The sequence below is a fragment of the Chelonoidis abingdonii genome, chromosome 23, assembly GCF_003597395.2.
Source record: "Chelonoidis abingdonii isolate Lonesome George chromosome 23, CheloAbing_2.0, whole genome shotgun sequence".
Lineage (NCBI taxonomy): Eukaryota > Metazoa > Chordata > Testudines > Testudinidae > Chelonoidis > Chelonoidis abingdonii.
In genome coordinates this window covers 6,993,178-7,010,934 of record NC_133791.1, presented here as the reverse complement: position 1 = coordinate 7,010,934, position 17,757 = coordinate 6,993,178, and the positions used below count along the sequence as shown (strand labels likewise).

The 17,757-nt window shown below is 48.0% G+C and overlaps 1 protein-coding gene across 2 annotated transcripts in view; it reads right to left on the bottom strand.

The window, feature by feature from the left end:
* The window catches only part of TMEM240 (transmembrane protein 240), a 28,762-nt gene extending 22,296 nt beyond the window's left edge, over window positions 1–6,466 (bottom strand). Inside the window, exons 1-2 of one of the 2 annotated variants that reach the window (XM_032779950.1) lie at window positions 6,178–6,466; window positions 5,831–5,972 (exon numbers count right to left, since the gene is read on the bottom strand). In XM_032779950.1, coding sequence (XP_032635841.1) covers window positions 5,831–5,922 — 92 coding nt within the window. In that variant the 5' untranslated portion in view covers window positions 5,923–5,972; window positions 6,178–6,466. The remainder of the gene's footprint in view (window positions 1–5,830; window positions 5,973–6,177) is intronic. The other variant, XM_032779948.1, reaches the window with a different exon arrangement.
* Window positions 6,467–17,757: the final 11,291 nt, after the last annotated feature.

Genomic DNA, 17,757 nt, shown 5'->3' with positions numbered 1-17,757 from the left:
GAGTGTTGTGGGGCATTCTCCATCCCAGACACTTGTTAAAATCAAGGGGGGGAAGAATTCAACATTCGAAGCGGAATGAATTCAGGGATGCCCTACGCTACCTGGTCCGCAGGAAGGCAGACCAGATGATCACAAGAGTCCCTTCTGGCCATATAAGCTATAAATCTATTCCCACTTCCACACCCCCCACCACACCCCATCTGAACACCCAAACCGAACAGCTCCCTCTCTAGGCTTCCGCTGCACAACAGGGTCGAACTGTATTTGCCACCCCTCCACTCGAGCCTGGCCCCCAGCGCTATCCGCTGGAAGAACCACCCTTGCCATCCTTTCTAGCGTGGTCACAGCCCATCGGTGTAGACACAGCCTAGAGATTGTACCAGAGATTCCACCTCCGCCCCCGCAACAGTTTGCAAGTAAGGTTATTGTAGCCATGTGGGACAGCTCGGCCCCTCACCCCAGATGGGCTGCGAGCCCCAGCAAATACCACCGATAACCCCGCCATCGGGAAGCTGCTATCACACTCCTAGAAATAGGACCAACTAAAGGCTTTTCCTTCAGCAGCTTTCTTCCGGCCACCCCTGCCATCCTGCTGACAAGCAGCTTGGGGGGGGCTTCTAGCCCCAGGGACAACACACAGTATGAGCTGCTCTTGGGCATCCTCTAGTGGCAGTTCCCTGGCACTGCTTAACCACCGCTTGAAAAAATCCAACCATTCAAACCCTGACCTTGGTAGGAAGTTAAGAGACAAATGGAAGGTAACCCCTGAGCCATGCACTCAATGAACCTGGCTCAAATTCCCTGACATGCCCGGCCCAGCCTGATATTCCCTGGAACCATCATGGCCCCTATTATTCGTACAGCACCATAAACAACGTGATGCCGAAGAGACCATGCAAGAAAGGCAGGCTCCATGAGCTCAGACCAGCAGCTGAGGCTGAGGAGCAGAGACCTCAGCCATGGTGGGGGCGGCATAGCAAGGATTCACTGATGTGGGATTTGGTGGGGGGGAGAGGAGGTGGCTCTGCATATGGGAAGCGAGTGGCTGCCCTCGCTGTACAGGGCAGCATGTGAGGTGGCGCGGAGCCATGGGTGGGCGATGGAAGGAGAGGGCTGCAAACACCATGCACAGAGCTCTCGGGGCAGTTTTGTGGGCAGAGGATTTAACAGATCCAGCCCAAAGGGGTCGGAGGGAAAAGAGGGTGAGACGCAACATCAAGAGGGAGGGGTCGAGGGAGGACAAGATGAGCAGAGATGAGGAAGGGCCTTGAAGGGGAGGATGAAAAGGGCCTAGGTACGTGCACATTCAGGGAGCCCGCAAGGGGTGCAGTCCCACCTTGAAGGAGTTGGGGGGTTGAGGGATGGAGGTGGAGCTTACAGAGGACTTACCAAACCCCCCAGATTCCAACCAACAGCCAACGCACCGGGTAAGGCGCCCTCCACAGAGCCGGAGAGCAAAGGCAGAACATGCTTCCAGGTTCTGTACCTTTGCATGATTGATTGACATTAATGAGCCTTGTGCTGCCAGGGGGGATCCACTGCAATGGCTCACGGGGCTTCTTGCCACCACTACACCAGAGACAGACACCAACCCGGACGCCTGGATTCTGGATCAGTGCTCACAGCTTACTGCCGCGGAGGGCTTGAGAACAGGGTACAGAGAGACTAAGGACCGCAAATGCTGCCACATGCAACTTCCTGCCTAGGGAGTTGTGAATGCAGCGTCCAGACTGGCTAACAGCGGAAAGCACAGCCACATTTCCAACACACACAACTTCCTGCCTCGGGAGGCTTGAAGAAAAGAGAACAGACCGACCACGGGGGATTTTAACTGTGTGCTCACTTCACTCTCGCCCCCCAACACACACCCCTCAGCTCACAACCGGTGAGGTCAGAGCAGAGAATACAGATGGGAAAAGGCTGACAGTTCCCACCCGTGCCCGCAAGCATCTTTTTGTCCTTCTGTCAAGCGCCCCAGGGGCCGGGTACTCTCACATATTAATGGTGCAGCCCGTAAGCCCTCAGCTTTGCCCTAGAATAGGGATGGCGCTGACCATGCTGCTTCCCATACACACACTGCATCACCCAGGGCCCCTAGTCCTGACCTGGCAGGGTCTCCCCAGGCAGCAGAGCGGAGCTCGTCTCCATGGCCCATTCAGTCCTTGGTCTCTCTCAAAGGACCTCCCCCATCAGTCACTGTAGTGTCGGGCACTGCTGAGGGCGCCGGCAGAGTTTCTGCAGGGACGGCAGGTTTCGAAGTGAGGCTACTTCCCCTCGAGGCACTAACCTGGCCACAAAGAGGCCATCGGATGGCAACCGTTTCCAGTCACTCCCATTCCGAGCTAAGTAACCTAGAGGCAGAAGGCTCCGTATCCACTCACCAGCCTCCCAGTCATCCAGTCTCCCCAGCTTCCTGCTTACACTCTGAAAGGTGGCTCCCAGAGCTGGTGATGAGGAACCAGGCCTGGCCAGCACTAGCCTTGCGTGGTTTAGACAGGGGCTGCTGGAACCACTTGCTTCCACAATATCATCTTTGCACGCAGGCAGGACCCCACTGTACTGAAACGTGTTTCTCAGGATGATAAACTTTGGGAATAGGCCCATAATTGTGTAATCATCTGCCCCATTTTCTCCTGGGATTGGCGGCGCCGGGGGAGGGAACCACTCGTGGATGCACATCAGCTCAACAATTATTCTTCATTGTCAAACGACCTCCTCATGGAGGAGGGGACGCTCCTGATTCTCTCCCATCTGACATGAGATCAATAAAGATCCTTGTTACTCGTGGGAAAGGTGCCCCTTCCTGTTTCTGGGGCGTGCTCAGGGGGCCAGGCAATGCCACTCCCAGACTGGGAGCTGAGAGCCGAAGACGTTTTCACATGCAGGGCCAGTCCTGTGGAGAAGGCACTCTCGCCCGCTCTCTATCACAGTGAAAATAATACAACCAGACTCCCTGAAAGGAAGAGAGGAAAAACAATCCTGGATTCATTACTGGTGAGACCGTAGCTCTATAGACTGAGCTGGGGAGATAGTGAGAAAAAAAAAACACCTCAAAATTGATCTCAGCACTTTTCCCCTTTAGCATGTGCCTCTAATTTACTCAGATTTCATCCTTGTCCCCTGTCCTTCTCATTCCTTAGCCAGTCACTCACTTTCCTTAGAGTACGGCCTTAGCCATAGGATTTTTCTTTTAGAAGGATTCCTTTGGGCTCATCCTAGAGCATTTACGCAGAATCATTTAATTAATCATTAGTATCACTCACATCGCACGGCTCAGGCCAGATCCCCAGCTGGTGCAGATCAGCCCAGCTCCATTGACTTCAATGGCTCTTCGCCGATTGACACCAGTTGTGCATCAGACCACAGGCATTCAAAGCATTTCATCAGCTGATGAATCTGACAAGGCAGGTTCACCTTGGTTTCCCCCTCTGTAAAATGAGGCCAAAGCACAACTTGTCAAAGCCACATTGTGAATCAACAGCAGAGCTTGGAGGTGAAGGATTCCAGTCCATTACTCTGTTCCCTAGTTCACACTGGCTCCCACAGCTCAGGGATGCCCTTCTGAAGTCTCTCCTACATATAGATAATCAGAGTGTACATGCAAAGGACTCCATCAATTACACACAGCCAGTAACAAACAGGACTGGTGCGTGTCTAGTGTGATTTGTGTTGACAATGGCTCTTACTTCTTCATAGGACAGGAAATTGGTGACATTCCCCAGAATTTTGCTCCCCTTTCTCCTGGGGCCGGGACTGGGCTAGGAGGCTGTGAAGATGCTTTTGGTTCTGTCTAAGAAATTAACCAGTGTCTATTTGGGAAGAGTGGTTCTGGATGCATGTGTGTCTGTTTATACAGTGTTGCTGGGGCCATGCAGAATTCCAGGGAGAGGAGCACCCATCAGATTTGAGCAGCAGGGACACTTCGGAAATAAGATGATATTACATTGTTCTTTCATCCTAGAGGATCCCAAAGCATGTCACAAGCTATATTTCATTTCACCCACCAGCTGCGGTGAGCAGGGAGATGTTTTAGCCATAGCTACTGGGCACACTCCTCCTCTTAGGACAACTGCCAAGGGAATGGTAAGGTCACCCTGAATGACCATCTGCCCCAGTGCAGAAAGTTACATGGCACTCCACGTATGGGCTGCATCAACCACCTGGGATCACACCTGAGCTTCCATGGAATCGAGGTGTTTTGAACCCAATTACTGGGCCATTGAGCCATCCGCTTTTCAGATAGCCCTCAGACTGGCAGCCCCAGGCCCATGCACTGCCTCACCAAAAACCCTTCAGGCCTTGCGCATCAGGCAAGGGGTGGCCAGGGGCATCGTGCACAAAAGTATTTTCAGATGGCGGGTGGAGTGCATTCAGCCCTGCTCTGGGCCCCTCCAGTGTATCTTTCTGCCTTGGAGACTAAGGGTGGCCTCATGAGGGCTAGAACTGAAGAGAGACCACGAGAGGGGAGCAACACTGGTCCCCTTGGTAGAATAACGCCATGAAAGGAGAAGGTGGAAGGCCAGAGGAATTTCCCTGGGTTAAACCCTGTCCCCCTCCCCATTCAAGGGCTAAAATCTTCCCCTAGGACAATGAACATGTGTGATGCCCCGAGAACGGCTTGCAGCTGGATTACAGCAGCAGACCAAAGCGGTGAGTGAAGGACACCTTAAAATCAGTACGTAGGCCGGTGGTGGGCTGCCTTGACATGGCCTTTGGCTGGCGTCAGATCATACCCTTTTGATCCCATGGGCAGAAAACCATTACCCCGCACTAGCCCATAATACAGTGCAAAAGGAGATCAGACAGAAGTCTGGGGGAAAAAAAATCACTGAAAATGGTCCCACAGCAGATATCCATCTCTAGACACATACCAGTCTCCATGTCTACAGAGCAGCCTTTCCCTAGCTCCAGAAAGCCTAGCTATGCAGTTGCTATGTACAATTTAAGAAATGTTTCTTTCTTTGTGTAACTATGAGGTTAACACCCCCCACCCCACCAATCATAAATAGTGGATGTATTTGTTCAGTTATAGTCTTACATCAAAAAAAGGCTACTTAAAGAAAAGTCCATCATACTTTCTTGATTTGTTAACAGATACACAACAGCTGCAACCAACAACTTGACTATGTCCCAGAAAGCACCCAAATAACCTTTGGAAACAGAACAGCCAAAAAGAATTCAAAACAAGTCAAAGATTAAAACACACCAGCAGCAGCAATCCCAAAGTGACCCTGTCCTCGAGAGCATCATTCCTTCCTCAGCAGAGAGTCTCGCAAGTCAGAGGAATTTGTTTGAAACCACAGCAGAACAAACAGCACTCCCCAATTGCACAAACACACACATAAGTACCCTGATCTCTGGGGACAATGGAACAATCATGGCTAGTGCTGAAGCAAAAGTTACTCACTTTTCGTGGGCTGACACACACACAAGAAAAAGGAGATGCTAGGCTCAGAGCAAATTCTTGCTCCAAAAAATTCATTCTGATCATGCAGAAGGTTGCTGTGAATATACACACAAGGCACATTCAGAATGCAAATGCTTAGGGTGACCAGATGTCCCAATTATATAGGGACAGTCCTGATTTTGGGGTCTTTTTCTTATATAGGCTCCTATTTCCCCGCCCCCCACCCTCTGTCCCGATTTTTCACACTTGCTGTCTGGTCACCCTAGAAATGCTGAACCCTAGGAGTCAGTGATCCATTGCATGCTGCTTGCTGGATGCTCAGTGCAATGGAATTGCACCTTCTGAGTTCCTTAAACCTGGCCTGTGCCTTTCCAACAAGCCGAGTAGGGGGGAAGGGTAAGAAATATCATGCGGGTGACTTACCTTCCACAGTTGCAGTGGCAAACTCGATCTTCTCCTCTTAAATGCGGTAAGATATAATTGTGAAACCGGTCCAACAGCGCATTCATGTCCATCAAGCAAGCTATTGCCTGTAAGAGCCCACAACCAAGGCATCTGGTCAACTCTAGATGATGGAATAAAACATTGACTCTAGTTTGGTTGCTAAAGACTGGAGCAGTCATCAAAAAATTAAATGCTGCTTTTAAAAAAAAATTTAATGAGACAGACACACGCAAACGCACAAACACACACACACACACACCAAATAAACTATACACACCCTAATGTGATGGGAGGAAGGAAATAAAGTGATAAGCAAAATCTCTTACCATAACAATAGAGGCCCCCAGGATCATGAAAATCATGGTGTTTGCATTCATGGACGTCAACTGGAAATTGACAAATGTTTTGTCTATTCCCCCCACCCCCCCTAAAAAAAAACAAACCCAGATAAAAAAGCAGCTGCCGGTTATTCCCAGAGGTCAGGTTTGGTCACATATGCCCCCTCCTCTCTCCAAGCTGCAATCCTGGGGCGTGTGGGGGGGGGGGCGCCTGACCCCCAACACCCCCCCTCTTGTCCCCCTTGCGCTGGGAATGCCTCGCTCTCCCTCTCGCTGTCTTTTTCTAGGACAAATGTGACAGGTAAAAAAAAAATTCCCTTCTTCCCCACTCCCCCCGTCAGTGGAGGGAGGTGCGATCTGCTCCCCCAGCCCTGCACATCCCCCCCAAACACAGCCCCGCATGCAGCAACTGGATCCGCAAAACAAACAGGGGAGGGGGGTAGCCACAGACGTGGCCAAATCAGTCAATATTTGGAAGGCTGGGGGTTAAACAAAAAATACAAACTACCCCCCCATTTCCTCCCCCACCCCCCCTCCAAAAAAAATCACCAACCAATTGGTGCAAAGCTCTGCCCGTAGCCGCAGAGAGAGGAGGAATCAGACCGAGGGACAAGCCTGTGCCGGGGGGAGCGTCATGCTGGAGCTTTTCTCCCCCTGGTCAATTGCTATAAGGACCGATCCCCTTCCCGGCCAGAGGCACCCCCTTCCCCATCCGCTGCCGCTGCCCGCCCGAGCCCCCTTCTCCGGCAAAAGCAAACGTGACCGGGGAGTCTCCGCTCGCTGCGCTGCGCCCGCCCGCCCCGCTTCTCTTTTGGGTGACTGCAGCTGGGCTTGGTATGCGCACCATGCAGCCGGGGACGCTGAATACCTGCAGCTCCCTACGTGCACAACCCCTACAAGGCAGCAGGAATATCCCCCCGCGGCGGGGGGAAAGGATCCGGGCGGGCTCCCCCGGGCCTGGGGGGNGGGGGGGGGGGGGGGGGGGGGGGGCCTTCTCTCTGCGCCCCCCCCCGGTTCGCACACACACGGGCCATCCCAGCCTATCAAAGGCGTTTACCTACTTGAGGAGGAGGCTGTGATCCAGCGCCAGGATCATGGCTCGGGGAGGGAGGGCGCGCTGCACAGCTGCCTGCTCTTTATGCCCCCCCCACACACACATACACAATCTCCCCCCCTACACAGACACACAATCATCTCCCCCTGAAACACACAATTCCCCCTACACACACACAATCATTCATCCCCCCCCACACACAATCATCTCATCTCCCCTACACACACACACAATCATCTCCCCCTGAAACATACAATCCCCCCTACACACACACTGCACGATTTTGGATCACCGCGCAAGGAAGGGGTTTGGCCCCGATTTTTAATCGCCTTCGCTCCCCCCCTGCGCGTCTCCCTCGGTCCCAGCGCTGGGCAGGGAGGGGCCCGGTCACTGGAGCGAAGGACACCCCCGACCCCCAGCAGGCTGATTTAGTAGGGGGAGGCTCAGATGTAAGTGAGCCGAGCCCCGTCCCCAACACACACACACACACACACACACACACACACACAGGGGGAATGAGGGTGGCAAAGGCTGTCCCACACCGCGCACAGGTGGCACAGGGCTGGAGGCATGGCCAGGAGGGGAAGGCTCAGCGGAGCCAGGCCTGGGGGTGGGCGGCGGGACTCTCTGCTAGGCGATCCCAGTGACACTGGCACCGTGACCATACCACTGAGCTTAGCAGCCCATGGCCTGTGTTACAAAGGATGTAGGAGGAGCCCGGTGGGACGGAGGCGGGACGCGAACACCTGACCCGCTCCACCTGAGCTCCGCTTGGCCTCTGCAGCTAGTCCCCAATAGGCCTCGGTGCGGCGTTTCCCTGTCTTACTATCGCCCTCTGCTGGTCGTTTTCCATCGCAGAGAGCGACAGCCTCATTCTTTTTGTGGAGGGGGTTTGTCAGCCTCTCCACAAGAGGTGGGAGCAGGCCTGATCATTGCTCTCCACTTGGCCCCAGCATCCTTTTCTTCCTTTTCTCCAAAGTTACTTTACTCATGGTTATAGGTCTCCAACTTCAGGGTGAAGAAGGGGCCCCTATTAACGTATAGGGGAACAAGGATTCTAAGGTGGGCAGGGGGAGGATCATAGCAATGTGGGGCTGGAAGGGATGTCGAAAAATCAAGTCCAGCCCCCCGTGCTGAGGCAGGGCCACCTAGACCATCCTTGACAGGTGTTTGTCTAACCTGGGTCTTAAAACCCTCCAAAACTGAGGATTCCACCACCTCCTTTGGAAGCCTTTTCCGGAGCTTTACTACCCCTAGAGTTAGAAAGTTTTTCCTAATGGCTAGTCTAAATATCCATTGCTGCACATTAAGCCCATTAATTTTTGTGGTGCATTAGAGTACATTATTAGCAGTAAGAGATTCTAAAAATGTAGAGACAGATTCTGATCTCTCTTACCCTGGGATAAATCTGGAGTCAGTCACACCACTATAGAACAGGTGAGAGTGAGAAGGAAGTTAGTTAAAGCCACAGGCTTCCATTCTTCTCCTGGAGAAAAAAGCATCATTTCAACCAGTTTTATTTAAAAAGCTGGTTTCTAAATAGGTAAAAGATTTATACGATCTGAAGAGAAACCACAGTATAATAAAACCCAAACTCACCCCTAGTGCAACTCCATTGACCTCACCGGATCAGCCTGACCTCATCACTGACTCTCAGGAAAAATAAGTGACCAGCCAGTATAGATATTTCCCTACAAAAATTTCACTCCCAAATATATTGTAAAATGGGGAGTAGGGGAGGAGAAAAGAAGGAATCCTGTGAAAACACACAGCTCAGTGGCTGTTAAAAAAAAATAACACATAGTGCTTTCATCTTGAAAGTCCTGTCCTTCCTGGAGCTCAGTTTCATCTTGGTGGTACAATTTGTTTCTGAAGCTTATTAGACAGAGTGAAACAGATTTTAGCGGGGGCAGGATAGGAAGAGTAGTTTGAATGCTGTTATGGGCCGAAGAACAAAAACAAACAATCAGCCTTCCTTATATAATGACTTTGTTATATAATCTCCATGCTTTAAGGAGCAGTCATTAACCTACTACTGGGTATGGAAGAGACCAAAATACTGTCACATAATTATCACTAAATTGTGTCCTCAAATTAGAACCCAAATTCACTGCAGATTAAAGAAAGCAAATGAAAAGTGCGCACATAAAAGATTTGATATTCTAGATCCTTTGTGCAAGGGGCACAAACGATGAGTGGAGAAGGGGGCTGTGTGGACTATTTTGGTTCAGCCCTTCCCCAAGAAGCAGTGTGATGATCCATGGAGCTTTTTCCTTGCCCTACCCAGCCTGGCCCTGGTTTCATGTCTCGTTGAGCTGTGAAACAATTTCTGTGGTCTAGCTGCAGACTGCTATGGGGTAATACAGAAGTAAAGCAGCTAGTGCTCTGCTAGCTGTAGAAGAGCATTTTTAAAGTAACAACGAAGCTAAACCAAAGCAGGGAACAGTTGGCTCTAAAATGAGTCCCGAGGAATTGTGTGAGCTTGGGATTTCTGGTTGGCCTGCAGCCACTTCAGCATGGCTGAGATCCTGTCCAACCTCACAAGCTAGATGGGATCAGTTCTCAGGTGCCAGAGATTTGGTAGGTGAAGTTCTTCTCTTGAATCACTCCTGTACCAGTTCCCTACACTGACATTATGGTGCCCTGTGGTCCTCCAGGTGCTGCCTCTAAGCAAAGGTCCTGATCATTCATGGTCATAGAAGATGCCAAGGATTTTTCTCATGACAGTAGCGTTGTTAACTGCAGTGTCCTCTTGAACACAGGCTGTTCCAGCTAATTTTGTTCTCCATATGCTGCAGTTTCAGTTGGATTGAGTATTCTTCACATTGTGACAGTCAACAGCTAGTCATTTTATAATAGCTGGCAACTATTAGGGGAAATTGGACATCTCACAGACACAGGAGCCTGAACTTTTGAACTGTCTTCCCTTATCAGTTTTGAGGCAGTTGAAGCTGATCCTAAGACAGTTTTTGCTGAGCAGATTGCAGAAGTGCAGGGTTTGCTAACCACCAATCAAATGCTAACACAACCGAAGCCTGTGTGTGAGTGTATGTAAAAGATTCTTGATTTTTGTATGGAGTAGAGTTTTTTTGTACCAAGGTACAGAACTCTCCTTTCTTCTGCAGAATAAAGCAACCTTTCCTTATCCCTGTCTGGCTGTCATTGGCTCTCAGCTAGGCCAACCCAACATTTCGGTAACAACATCCCACGTTAAGCAGTTGGACAATGTTGCTGCTGAACAGTGACATATTTCACGCCATATTTCAGGATTAGGCAAAGTGTTTTCAAGTCCTTTAGGACCCAGTTGGACAGAGGGACCTACAAAGATTTAAGTCATTGCCATTTTGCTATAAATCTTGTTCCTCTCATCTATCATCTTGACCAATATCATCTTGACCACCCTCCCCCGACATCATCAGCACCTCGCCACCATACTTGTGTGCATCTATGTAAACTCTTTCTGACCCCCACTGGCCATTCTTAAAGTTTAGGATTTCATCACCCTTATTAGCTCACAAAGCTGCAAATGTTGTTAGCCATCATGAAATCACCCTACCCTTTATTAAATCCAGTCACAGTGCAGAGTGTTGGACTCCCAGGACCTCCTAAGACATTGACTGATCAGAAATTCCAACTCCTGTAATCATTTAATTGAGTGGCAGGGAACAAACAGGGGGAGTTGTCATTCTGACAGGAATCTCATGTGTTTTCTTTACTCCACAATAGACTCCAACAGGACTTTCCCTCCCCCATCACTGCCCACTCTACACTTAATTTACAGTCTTCCTCCTGGCCTGATCATTGTGAAATCCAGCACTCCCCCAGCTCTCTCTCACACACCAGCTTTGAAGCTGACGCCTGGGTACAATGTAATGCCCTAGGTCCTTGAAAGACCAATTTTTAAGCATCACGTTGTGTAGGTTTCACGGGGACCATTATTCCAATAAGTAACTGAACTGTGGACAAAGCATCCTGCCCCTCAGTGGCTTCACTTCCTGCCCTGTGCAGCTCTGCCTCACTGGCTGTGCCTACACTGAGCTTTTTCGTAATAAAACCTCCCACTCATTGAACTGCTACCGGGGTAGCACAAGCAGAGACCACACACAGGTGGTGCCATAGAGAGGCATCCAAACCTCGATTGCGTGCCCCACCATTGGTCTGACCAATAGGATGCTGAAGAGGAGTAGACAAGGAGTTGGTGTTTTATCTGTCGTGCACAGAGCAGGGCTATGCGACAGAATCATTAACTCGCTGGTGACTTATCTAGCTTAGCACTTCCACTGGGGCTACTGCCAGCAGAGCCAACCAGGGGGCAGGGGCAGTGATGGGAGATTTTAAGATAAAGCTGCCATGACACAAGGTGATGGCGTCTGTCTGACCTGAACAAAGCAGAATGACACTCACTTCCCCCCCCACCCCCAGTTTAACAATAGAGATTGTTTTGGTAGCTGACCAGATCAATTCTAGCTTTACAAGCAAGGCGCTATTCAGTTAGGATAACCTTTCATCTCCCCACTGCAGAAGCCAGGGTCACCCATAAAATTTGTTGGGTGACATCAGCCTCATGTAGATAAGGATCAGACAGCTTGTCTGAATGGGACAGTTGTCCCAGTGTCACAGGCATTGGCTTTTAAACCAATGTAATTCAACGGTTGCTGAAGGACCTTCGGACAGTTTGGTATGAGACCTGCTTATGGTGGTTGAGTTAAAACCTGTTTCTAATCAAGTTAAGCTAAGCAGAAAGAAGCCACTCTTATCTTAAACTTGGTGTCCAGACAGCCTTTTGCCCCTGGTTATAGCAGTTTAACTTCTCATCTTACGCCATTCCCACGTAGACAAGCACCTGTAGTCTGTATTATACAATCACTGTGCCGTTTGGCACCATTATAATCAAATCGGCAAGGTCATTTCCTCTCCATTTCAAAGTACAGCACCTCAAGACCCTTTTTGGACCAGTTAGACTCTAGTCATTATCTTTTCTGTTATCCTTTCAGTCTTATAGTATATGCATCCTTCTCACTCAAACAGGCCTTAGAAACCCAGCCCTATTGGTTGAAATGGTAAGCAAGGTCAGGCTTGTGGTACATTGGCAGAGATGCCCAAGTGGGAAGCTGCCACAGATCTTGCTGCCCTGTGTGACGCCAGCGACAGATGCTCACACGCCCTTCACGAAACCCAGGCTCACACGGCTTTTGCTTGAAGTCATCCTTTGACAATAAAAGGAGACAGAGGGAGAAAGTAAGGCCGGGAAAGGGGAGCTACTGGGAAATGCAGAACAGAAACCTCCTGGTTTGCTGCAAGTCCAAAGTAATGACCTGTGCTTGCCTGAAATACCAAACATCCAAAGAGCTCAGCACCCACAGCAGGGCCCAGATCTTTCAAGAGTTCAGGATGCTGGGTATTGAACTCTTGAAAATCCAGCCCTTATTTAGGTGCCTAAATGGGTGCTGAGCACCTGAAAAGCTGGCCTGTAACATGTAAGAATATTCAGAGGTGATTTATATGTTTCATTTATATGGTAGTCTCACACTTCACTTTTAACTATTCTTCCTGCACAGCAGTAAAGACAAAGATGGTCCTGTATACACTACACTGCAGTGAAATTTAGGTCAGCACTATGGGGCTGGTTCAACTGCATGGGGATGGATCTAACATTTTGAGATCCACCAGCGTTGAAAAGCATAACTTGCTCTGGCTCCAAACTCGGCCGTTCAGTATGAACAGCCTGTATTTAGGTTCCCCAGCTGTGACTTCATATGCAGGATCCTGGCTAAGGAAGCAGCCCCCTGCTGAGGCACTAGGGGAAGATCACAGACAGGGCTAGAACATCTGCAACAGGCAAGTTTCAAAGGCAGGATGGTTCACACCACAGTTTAGGGGTAAGTATGGTTGCCACCTCCCAGATGCAAAAAAACTAGCACTAGCACCCCCCCCCACACACACACACACGCTAACAAAAAGGGTCCTAGTGCTGCCTAGAGCTATTCTCCTCCACACACACACCCCTCATGAACCCCTACAATCAGCCCCTGCTAGGAGCTTCAGCTTTTGAGGGTGTCTCCTTCCCAGAAGCCCCTGCATCCCCCCGCACCACTCACAGGTCCATCCTGCTTCCCCGTGCGGCAACGAGCTGCCTGCTGCAGTTTCAGCAGGTTGAGTGCCTGGCGCACAGAGTGGGCCATGCTCCCAGCCACGTAACATGAGTGGCAGTTGTAATCATGCAGCGAGCTTGTGGGTGCTTGCAACTTACACGAAATGTTGGTCCCAAGTGGGGAAAATAAAAAAAACATGACACTAAATCTTCACCAGCAAAACACTACAAGAACCAGCCAGCTCAGTTTAAAACCAACCAGGTGGCACCCTAGGGATAGATTCAAATATATTGTTTTAAAATCACTTAGTTCGCCTACTGAGTGGCAGAAGTCAGTGCAGCAATACAAGCTGTTAGAACACACACAGGCCTCTGCATAAAATAGACCTCTTCATTTTATCCCACTGGGAACAACAATGAAAATGGGCCAAATTCTGCCCCCCTCTAAGGCAATGGAGATAGGTCAGGGAGAAGTTTGGCCCAGGGTATCAACATAAAAGCATTTTCAGAAGCTTGAGTGTTAAATACATAGATGACCTGTCAAGCTTTGTCTTTATCAGTGCTGCTGTTCATTCCTCATTATCCCTTCACTGATCGAGGGCCCACAGCAGTCACCCCTCGTTGCAGCTAAATGGTTCTCCATCAATGCTGCTCCTAGAACTAGTGGCTTGCTGAGTGCTCTGAACCTCTCCTAGCACCTGTAGGCATGGGAAAAAAAGAGGCCAGGAATAGGAGGTAGGGGGTTTGCTTGGCAACGAACTTGTTAAGGAGCCCAGGGAGTCTGTAAGGATTCTAGACACAAAATTTGCTCAAGGGTTGGCTCCAGCCATATTACAATCCTAGGGAAAGTTTTCTCTGCTCCACCGTACACAGGCCTATTGTATCATTTGCACTTGCTTGGTGCCTTGAACATCTTATGGCAGCAATGGAAGCCCATGTGTGGAGAACGTAAGGGATGAGATCGGCAGGACAGACCCAAGAAAATACCTGTCTCTCTCATTGCAGAGTTATTTCCAAAAGCCCATTTGCGAAATATTATCCTGATGCTTCTGACAAAAAGAAGGAGCCTTCACCAAGCCTTAATGAAGTTCATGTACAAGTCAAGATAAATAAGCACAACAGAAAAGGCCAATACATTTCTCTTTTTACACAAGTTGCTTCTGATTCAATGTTAAACTGTAGCCTGGAAACCCACACAACTTCACATCTCTGACAGGTACTGGGAGCAAGTCCCTAAACCAGTTAGGGGTGTGATCTGCTAAGGACTCAGCTTGGGGAGATCAGAACTACTCTGAGTTCCTAGTTAGATGACCTAAATGTACAAGAAATAATGACAATCTTCTAGAAGCAAGGGGCAGCCAGGCCTTGTAAATACACGTCAATATGAAAGATTCTTAAATCGATGGGGCCTTTCAGGGGAAGTCAATGTAGTGAAAACAACATTAATGAAAGGTAATCACTAAATTTAGAAAGAAGAAATCACTGCGAGGAATCTGTCACTCCAGGCCACCTCTTCTGGGCTGATACAGATTGGAGAGATTAGTCAGGACTACCCCTCACTCTGACCAACAGAGAGACAAACAACTCCACCAGGAGTGTTACCCTGAATTATTTTTCCTAACTGGATGTAAAGAGCATCAATCTCAGAATGAGGAAAAATGATTGAATGCTTTTCAGTTCAGAAGACAGAAACATATTCCCAGCCCAATCATTGATGAGACATGCAAGGATGGTAAAACATATATTATAAAATATAGATTACTTGAAGGTTTAACAAGAGTATAGATGGAAGAGTTAATGTCAGAATATCCATACAATTAAAATGCTGCATCCATTACAAATCACTTGCATGTCATTGGGATGTCTGGGTGAAAGTTTTAAACGTGCTATTTTTAATTTTTTTCTCCTGCCAGTATCATCCATGAGGTTTACGGAGTGTCTCTATATTCTTAAGAACAGAAATTCATCTCCTTTTTCCTTTCATCCCCAGTGGTCTGATGTGTTTCTTGAAAACCATTTTTTGGCACAAGAGGTTCTTGGACCTAGACCACTCAGGTGGTTTTTTGTTTTTTTTTTGTTTGTTTTTTTTTAAAAGAAGGAACCCTTTGGGTTTTTCTAGGCCCTACCCGGTTATTGTGGGCTTTACTGAAGATGAAAGCATTAGAGGCAAACAGAGAAACACATCTGAGTAGAGTACAAATACATCTTTCCTTTGCCACCATATAAACTTAATTCAGAATCAACACATGTCAGCACATGAACAGCTCAAGAAGGCAGCAGAGCAAGGTACGAGTGGGAAGCAATTTCTGCACAGGGCAGCTAGAACCACTTTTCATTGGGTTGTGGGCCCCTCTTAATACTAGTCTACACATTCAGGCAGCTGTTAACTAGGTATGTTTCAGCATGCAACTTAGCTCATGAAATTTGAGATCTGATAACATTATAATAAATTTATTTCCTGCCTCAGTGATAAATATTTGCTCCCAGTTTAAATTGCACCTGAGAGTGACAGAGCACAACTTAGAAAGGAGATGGTGATTCTGTAGAATCCCAAACCCCAGAGCATTCTTTTAGATCAAAGCCTTTTGTGTAAATCTGGGGGCAAAGCTGGGCAGAGAGGTGGATTCAAGTGGTTCGTGTGTAATCTGCAGGAATAGCCGTTTGGCAAATGGAATCATTTTGGCTGAACTGTTCAAGGTCTATATATGACTCCACACTTCATGGCTAGAGTAATCAGGATGTTTCCCTTCCAGACACACACACACACACACACACACACACACAGCATATTCCTATGTAATCAAAAAGGATCTCTCTGAAGATCTCCTGGATATGTATATATATTTTATATGGACACTTACTCACTTAAAAAAAAAAGCTAACTAAACTCATGTTCGCTGGCCATGTACAACAATATCCTCAGATGCTTACTCAGTTTTTATGAAGTGATAATAAATAGTTTTGTTTATGAAGAGTGAAGATGGAAGTGGGATACAGCTCCAGGCACTGTGCCTGCTTCTGCTCTCCACGGGTGCAACTCTGCAGAACTGCTGATGTTATCTGAGGTGAGAAGCAATAATTTTGCTTTACATTTTTGTTCAATCATTCTGGATGACTGACATATGGAACGCCTTTCTTAAAGAGGCCATCTCTAAGCACTTTAGCCCTCCTAGAGTCATCTTAACCATCTTTCTTCGACTGCAAATATTCCCATAGCAACCAGCTATGATGTCACAAACATACGAATAACCAGAAGCTGATGAAGTTGGATGAAATCCTGCCTTTAAGTAAATACTCCCAAGGAACAAAAGGAAACAGGATGAGAAGAGAAAAAGAAAATGTATTTACTACGCAAGCAATGCTGCTTATAAGTGTCACAGTTTTAACTCCCCTCTAGTGATAGGAAGGTATTCACAAGGAGAATTTGGGGGGGGCGGGGGGAGGGAATTATATTTTGGGGGAAAAATGGTGTGTAGGTATTTTAGTGAGGTAGGGCTTTCTGTGATCAGAGTATAATTTAGTGGTTACTTAGGACATTCCTGAAAAGCATGTCAGCCTACAGGGTCATGGCTTTTCACTTTAATGCAAATCATGACTCAGCCTTTGCATGGACAAAGAGGGGAAGAATTTCCATGGTCCCCTTGGTGGGGCAGAAAGCTGACCTGAGAGCTGAAAGAGCTGCTGCAAAGCAATGTGGTCAGATACTTGACTTGCATCCATTCTACCTTTGAAGAAATACGTCTTTAACAAATACACATACAGTTCAAAGAGATTAGGAAAGTGGTAGATAGTTGCCACTTCCAAAGGGCTTTTCTTGCGTAGAGCTCAAAGTGTTTCACAGAGGTGGATAAATATCGGCATTTTACAGATTGGAAAGGACAAACAAAGGCCCCAATTCAGGAAAGTACTTAAGCCCTTGCTTAACTTTAAGCATGTGTTGAAATCCCATTGAAGTCAATGGAGCTTTAAGCACCTGCTTAAGTGTTTTTGTGAAATGGAGGTGAGTGGGTAAGAGTTTTATCCAAGACTCCATAGCAAGAATGGGAGAGCCAGAAATAGAACACAGGAATCTGAATTCTGACTCCAGTGTCATTTTAAAATAAGCAAGCACGTTTCAGTTTCTTTCTACATACATCATAGTAAAAAGGACACAAACCTAGTCCTCTCTTAATCCGCGATAGGTTACCTTTAAAGAGACATCATCAACATACGATTCTCATCTTCTACCAGTAGTTCTTCACTTTCTTCATTCTTTACCTTCTAATAAATTACTTAATTTTCACTGTTTATGCTGTTCACCTTTGGCATTTCCCTCAGTTTGAGGAATACAATTATGTTTTGGTTTTCTTTATAAACAGCGACTGGTTAGTTTTTGGCCTGCCAGTAAAAACACAATCTTGTTTGAGACCATAACACAGGAGGG